The sequence below is a fragment of the Mandrillus leucophaeus genome, unplaced genomic scaffold, assembly GCF_000951045.1.
Source record: "Mandrillus leucophaeus isolate KB7577 unplaced genomic scaffold, Mleu.le_1.0 Scaffold41, whole genome shotgun sequence".
NCBI lineage: Eukaryota > Metazoa > Chordata > Mammalia > Primates > Cercopithecidae > Mandrillus > Mandrillus leucophaeus.
This window is the reverse complement of record NW_012104365.1, coordinates 5,622,406-5,629,304: the sequence shown is the minus strand read 5'-3', so window position 1 is coordinate 5,629,304 and position 6,899 is coordinate 5,622,406. Positions and strand designations below refer to the sequence as shown.

Genomic DNA, 6,899 nt, shown 5'->3' with positions numbered 1-6,899 from the left:
GCTGCGGAGGCTGCTGCGTGCGGAGCCGGAGCGGTACCGTCCCTGCACCTTCGTGCAGGAGACCTTTGAGCGGGCGTCCGCCATCCCGCTGGACGACGCCTCCTCGGGCCCCATCCAGGTCAGGGGCCGCCTGGACTGTGGGATGGCCTTCACCGGGGATGAGGTGCTGGTGCAGCTCCTTTCGGGAGACAGGGCCCCCGAGGGGCGGCTTCGGGGCCGCGTGCTGGGCGTGCTGAAGAGGCGGCGGCAGGAGCTGGCGTTCGTGTGCCGCATGGACAGGTGGGACCCGCGCATCATGGTCCCCATCAATGGCTCCGTGACCAAGATCTTTGTGGCCGAGCTGAAGGACCCGTCGCGGGTCCCCGTCTACGGCCTCCGGAAGGGCCGGCTGCAGCGTGTGGGGCTTGAGAGGCTCACGGCGGAGGCGCGGCACAGCCGGCTCTTCTGGGTCCACATTGTCCTGTGGCGGCCGGGCTTCTACTACCCGCTGGGCATCGTCCGGGAGGTGCTGCCTGAGGCCAGCACCTGGGAGCAGGGCCTCCGCATCCTTGGCCTGGAGTACAGCTTGAGGGTGCCCCCGTCGGACTTGGCTGCCATCACCAAGGCACTGCAGAAATACCAGTCGGAGCTTGGCCGGGTTGCCGGCCGCCGAGAGGACTGCCGCGCCTTCCTGACCTTCACTGTGGACCCCCAGGGCGCCTGCAACCTCGATGATGCCCTCAGTGTCCGAGACCTGGGTCCCCGGTGCGAGGTGGCTGTGCACATCACTGATGTTGCCAGCTTCGTGCCCAGGGACGGGGTGCTGGACGTGGAGGCCCGAAGGCAGGGTGCTGCGTTCTATGCCCCTGGCAGGGAACCAGTGCCCATGCTGCCTGCCAGCCTCTGCCAGGACATCCTCAGCCTCCTGCCGGGCCGGGACCGCCTGGCCATCTCCCTGTTCCTCACCATGGAGAAAGCCAGTGGCCAGCTGAAGAGCCTGCACTTTGCACCCTCCGTGGTCCGCTCTGACCGCCAGCTGTCCTACGAGGAGGCAGAGCAGGTGATCAGGCAGCACCCGGGTGCCGGCCGTGAGCTGCCAGCCCACCTGGACTCTGTGGACGCCTGCGTCGTGGCCGCGTGCTACTTCTCTCGGCTGCTGCGCCGGCACCGCCTGCAGTCTGACTGCTTCTACGAGCAGCCGGACGAGGACAGCACCCTGGGCTTCCGCGCGGCCCACATCATGGTGAAGGAGTACATGGTTCAGTTTAACAGGCTTGTGGCAGAGTTCCTGGTGGGCAGCGAACGCACGCGGACGGTCACGCCTCTGCGGTGGCAGCCAGCACCCCACAGCCAGCAGCTCAAGGCCCTGTGTGAGAAGCATGGGGAGCGGGTGCCCCTGTCACTGCACCTCAGCCACCACCTGCGTGGCGGTGGGGGCAGCGCCCCCGACACACAGCTGCACCTCCTGGCCTCCCTCTGGAAGCAGGTCCAGTTTGCCGCCCGCACTCAGGACTACGAGCAGATGGTGGATTTAGTCACCACGGACGACATGCACCCGTTCCTGGCTCCTGCAGGCCGTGACCTCCGCAAGGCCTTGGAGCGCTCGGCGTTCGGCCGCTGCACCTGGGGCCACCAGCAGCAGGGTGGTCACTACTCGCTGCAGGTGGAATGGTACACATGGGCCACCTCGCCCATCCGCAGGTACCTGGACGTGGTGTTGCAGCGGCAGATCCTGCTGGCACTGGGCCATGGGGGCTCCGCCTACTCTGCCAGGGACATTGATGGGCTCTGCCAGGGCTTCAGCCTCCAGCATGCACTTGCCCAGAGCTATCAGCGGCGGGCGCAGAGCCTGCACCTGGCCGTGCAGCTCAAGGCTCAGCCTCTGGACAAGCTGGGCTTCGTGGTGGATGTGGAGGCAGGCTCCCGCTGCTTCCGGCTGCAATTCCCCAGCAACCGGGAGACGCTGCCCGACCCCTGCCCCGTTCCCTACAGCTCCCTGCAGCTGGCCGAGCACCCCCGCGCCCTGGCAGGCCGGCCGGGCATGCAGCTCCTGTGGCGGCGCCGTGTCTACTCAGTGCAGGGATCCGGCCCGCCCTTGCCACTGCCTGGCACTGTGCTGGACCCACACACCTGGGCCGTGGAGACGGCTCTGTGGAAGCAGCTGCTGGCGCTGGTGGAGCTGCAGCGCTGGCCGGAGGCGGCTGCTCTCATCCAGGAGAAGGGTGAGGCGTCCCCACGGCGGGGGCTGGTGCAGGTGCAGCGGAGCCGCTGTGGCCATTTCCTGGAGGTGGCCCGGGAGCTGGGCAGTGGGGACACCCTGCAGGTGCAGCTCGGCGCCAGCCTGCAGCACGGCTTCCTGGTACCAAGCCCTCAGCTCTGGACTGTGGCACCTGGCTTCAGCCTCTGCCTGGAGCACGTGGAGCGGCCCGGAGACTGCTTCCTGGGCCACGTGTACCAGGCCCCGCGGGACCGCTATCGCGACGTGGATGAGTACGCCTGTGTGTGGGAGCCATTCTGCGCTCTGGAGTCGGCCACTGGTGCAGTTGCTGAGAACGACGCTGTCACACTTCAGCACCTGAGTGTTTCCTGGGATGTGTCACGGATGCCGCAGGGGCAGCTGCAGGGCGCCTTCCGCCTGGAGGCCGCCTTCCTCGAGGAGAACTGTGTCGACATCAACCTCAGTTGCTGCTACCTCTGCATCCGGCTCGAGGGGCTGCCGGCTCCCACGGCCAGCCCACGCCCCGGGCCCAGCAGCCTCGGCCCTGGCCTGAGTGTCGACCCCGGCACATACACCTGGGTGGCCCACGGGCAGACGGAGGACTGTGACCAGGAGCGCCGGGCAGACCGGCAGGAGGCTCCCAGACTGGTACACCTCTTCATCCACCACATGGGCATGGAGAAGGTTCCAGAAGAGGTGCTGAGGCCAGGCACCCTGTTCACCGTTGAGCTGCTGCCCAAGCAGCTTCCTGATCTGTGAGTGGCTTCCACCAACGGAGGCTGGGCTGGGGGACCACCCATGGCTCCTCCCTTCTGGGAGGGGGGTACCTCGTGGGGCAGCAGTCCCTTTCCTGGGAGTCCTGTTGGTTTTCCAGTGTCTGCCTTCACCCCCAGCCGCAAGGAGGAAGCCGTGCGTGGGCTAGAGGAGGCGTCCCCGCTGGTCACCAGCATCGCACTGGGCCGGCCTGTCCCGCAGCCCCTCTGCAGAGGTAGGTCTGCCCCACCCCTCCAGCTTCCCCTCTCACCCCCAACCCCACCCTGCGTGAGTGCTCAGGGAGGCTGCCCGGCTCTCAGTGATCCCCAGCAGGTTCCTGGAGCGGCAGACCTATGACATCCCCGGAGGCCGCCACAAGCTGAACCCCAGCCAGAACAGGGCGGTCAGGGAGGCTCTGGAGAAGCCTCTCACAGTCATCCAGGGCCCGCCAGGTAGGGCCCACGCAGGGGGAGCTGCGGGCTGCCTTGGGCTGCCTTGGGCCACAGGGACCCTGGGGGTGGGCTACAATCTCCTGTTCTCCGGCTGCAGGTACAGGGAAGACGATCGTGGGCCTCCACATCATATTCTGGTTTCATAAATCAAACCAGGAGCAGGTGCAGCCCGGAGGCTCCCCCCATGGGGAGACGCAGCTGGGGGGTCCCTGCATCTTGTACTGTGGCCCCTCCAACAAGTCGGTGGATGTCCTGGCAGGTGTGCCGGGGTCGGCGGTGGGGGTCTCTGGGGTGCTGGTACGTGGGGCTAGACTCACGTCCCCCCACTGCCCTCAGAACTGCTCCTGAGAAGGATGGACCTGAAGCCCCTCCGGGTGTACAGCGAGCAGGCCGAGGCCAGCGAGTTCCCAGTGCCGCGCCTGGGCAGCAGGAAGCTGCTCAGGAGGAACCCCCGGGAGGGGAGGCCGAACCAGAGCCTCAGGTGTGCCCGCTGTCTTTGGGGCTTGGGCCGGGTAGGGCTGAGCTGTCCCGCCAGCCCTGTGTAGGTGGGTCTCACTGAACTCTGCCCCCGGGATGGGCCTGCGTGGACAGGGCTCACTGTGTTCTGCCCGCCAGGAGCATCACCCTGCACCATCGGATCCGGCAGGCCCCCAACCCGTACTCGTCGGAAATCAAGGCCTTTGACACCCGGCTGCAGAGCGGGGAGCTTTTCTCCAGGGAGGACCTGGTCTTGTAAGTGGCAGGGGCCCGGGGGTGGAGCTGCCTGCAGCGTGGGGGCCCTGGGGTGACAGGCAGTGTCCCTGTCAGGTACAAGAAGGTCTTGTGGGAGGCTCGGAAGTTCGAGCTGGACCGGCACGAGGTCATCCTCTGCACCTGCTCCTGTGCAGCCTCCGCCAGCCTCAAAACCCTGGATGTGAGGCAGATCCTTGTTGATGAGGCAGGCATGGCCACAGAACCTGAAACCCTCATCCCCCTGGTGCGGTTCCCACAGGCCGAGAAGGTTGGTGGGGCAGGGTGTGTGGGTAGCACGGGCAGGCATCCCTGGCACAGTCTCGCACCTGAGGCACCCTGTGTGTGCAGACGTGGGCGTTGTGTGGGGCTGGGGTCCTTCTGGGTCTAGCAGTGTCAGGGCCAGGCCTGCCTGTTCCTCTAGGTGGTTCTTCTTGGAGACCACAAGCAGCTGCGGCCTGTGGTCAAGAACGAGTGGCTGCAAAACCTGGGTCTGGACCGGTCTCTGTTCGAGCGGTACCACGAGGACGCACACATGCTGGACACTCAGTACCGCATGGTGAGCCCGCGCCGCTCAGCCCCCAGCCCACCTGCAGCCCCTGGGGGGCCACAGCCCCAGGTAGCAGCTCCGGCACCTCTGACCAGTGCACATCCTTGCCTGCAGCACGAGGGCATCTGTGCCTTCCCCTCAATGGCATTCTACAAGAGCAGGCTGAAGACGTGGCAGGGCCTGAAGAGGCCGCCCAGTGTCCTGGGCCACGCTGGCAAGGAGAGCTGCCCTGTCATCTTTGGCCACGTGCAGGGCCACGAGCGGAGCCTGCTGGTGTCCACGGATGAAGGGAATGAGAACTCCAAGGCCAACCTGGAGGAGGTGGCTGAGGTGGTGAGTGTCTGGTGCCTGGAGGTCAGGGAGGGCCTCCTGGAGGAGGGCAGGGGAGGCACCAGGGTCCTCTCCACCTGCCCCCTCGGCCCCTCAGGTCCGTATCACCAAGCAGCTGACCCTGGGGAGGACCATAGAGCCCCAGGACGTCGCCGTCCTCACGCCCTACAACGCGCAGGCCTCTGAGATCAGCAAGGCCCTTCGGCGAGAGGGCATCACTGGGGTGGCCGTGTCCTCCATCACCAAGAGCCAGGGTGAGGCTGGGGGCTCATGGGTGGGGCCTGGAGGGTGGGCGAAGTGGCCGCAGGGCCTCACCTTCCATCTCGCAGGGAGCGAGTGGCGCTATGTGCTGGTGAGCACCGTCCGCACCTGTGCCAAGAGCGACCTGGACCAGCGGCCCACCAAGAGCTGGCTCAAGAAGTTTCTGGGCTTCGTTGTGGACCCCAACCAAGTGAACGTGGCTGTCACGCGGGCCCAGGAGGGGCTCTGCCTGATCGGTGAGGGCAGGGCTGGGCTCTTCCTGGTGGGAACACAGGTGGGGCCAGGGCTGGGCTGGAGAGCCGCCCAACTCCGCCTGACTCCTGCCTGACCCTGACTCCTCCCACCTGACCCTGACCCCTCCCGCCTGACCCTGACCCCTCCCGCCTGACCCTGACCCCTCCCGCCTGACCCTGACCTCTCTCACCTGACCCTGACTGACTCCCGCCTGACCCTGATCCCTCCCACCTGACCCTGACCTCTCTCACCTGACCCTGACTCCCGCCTGACCCTGCCTCCTCCCGCCTGACCCTGACCCCTCCCACCTGACCCTGACCTCTCCCGCCTGACCCTGACCCCTCCCGCCTGACCCTGACTTCTCTCACCTGACCCTGACTCCCGCCTGACCCTGCCTCCTCCCGCCTGACCCTGACCCCTCCCACCTGACCCTGACCCCTCCCACCTGACCCTGACCTCTCCCGCCTGACCCTGACCCCTCCCGCCTCCCGCCTGACCCTGACTTCTCTCACCTGACCCTGACTCCCGCCTGACCCTGCCTCCTCCCGCCTGACCCTGACCCCTCCCACCTGACCCTGACTGACTCCCGCCTGACCCTGATCCCTCCCACCTGACCCTGACCTCTCTCACCTGACCCTGACTGACTTCCGCCTGACTCCCACCCTCATAGGAGACCACCTTCTCCTGCGCTGCTGCCCCCTCTGGCGTAGCCTCCTGGACTTCTGTGAGGCTCAGCAGAGCCTCGTGCCTGCCGGCCAGGTGCGCGTCTGCAGGAGGCCAACTATGCCTTCCTGAAGAGCCCTCCCCACCCGCAAGCTGCCAGGACTGGGAGGGCAAGTCCAGGGCCCCCCAACCTCCCCATCGCCCTCCACCATCAGCCTGCCTGGGCCAGCCTGCCTCCTGGCCTCGGGCTCTCCCTGGGGCGGGAAGTGGGCAGACTTGGAGGAGGAGGAACGGCGAGGGCCGGTCCCCACACCCCTGCTTCTCCTGGGCATCTGGGGACAAAGACACCTCTCAGGGTGGCCAAAAGGGGCTTCTCTGGGACCAGTGCACGGTAGTTCTGCTGTCCCTGGGAAGTCTCAGAACCAGGAAGGAAACCCTATGGAGGCTGCCCTTTGACCTTTTGATGCCACCTGTGATCACTCTGGATGGCGTCTGTGGAGTTCAGGTTTATTCTGTATTTAAATGAACTCAAAGCCAGCATCCTGCCGGGCGTGTTAGCTCATGCCCGTAATCCAGCACTTTGGGAAGCCAAGGCGGGGGGATAACCTGAGGTCAGGAGTTCGAGACCAGCCTGGCCAACATGGTGAAACCCTGTCTCCACTAAAAATACAAAATTAGCTGGGCGTGGTGGCGTGCACCTGTAATCCCAGCTACTTGGGAGGCTGAGGCA

General features: G+C 66.2%; 1 protein-coding gene across 1 annotated transcript in view; it reads left to right on the top strand.

Moving 5' to 3' along the window:
* Positions 1-6,899, top strand: part of HELZ2 (helicase with zinc finger 2, transcriptional coactivator) — a 44,554-nt gene that overhangs the window by 7,527 nt on the left and 30,128 nt on the right. The window contains exons 10-21 of the mRNA XM_011992436.1: positions 2-2,952; positions 3,091-3,185; positions 3,271-3,402; positions 3,500-3,661; positions 3,739-3,883; positions 4,018-4,134; positions 4,210-4,402; positions 4,556-4,690; positions 4,796-5,014; positions 5,109-5,265; positions 5,341-5,508; positions 6,177-6,890. Coding sequence (XP_011847826.1) covers positions 2-2,952; positions 3,091-3,185; positions 3,271-3,402; positions 3,500-3,661; positions 3,739-3,883; positions 4,018-4,134; positions 4,210-4,402; positions 4,556-4,690; positions 4,796-5,014; positions 5,109-5,265; positions 5,341-5,508; positions 6,177-6,301 — 4,599 coding nt within the window. The 3' untranslated portion in view covers positions 6,302-6,890. The remainder of the gene's footprint in view (position 1; positions 2,953-3,090; positions 3,186-3,270; positions 3,403-3,499; positions 3,662-3,738; positions 3,884-4,017; positions 4,135-4,209; positions 4,403-4,555; positions 4,691-4,795; positions 5,015-5,108; positions 5,266-5,340; positions 5,509-6,176; positions 6,891-6,899) is intronic.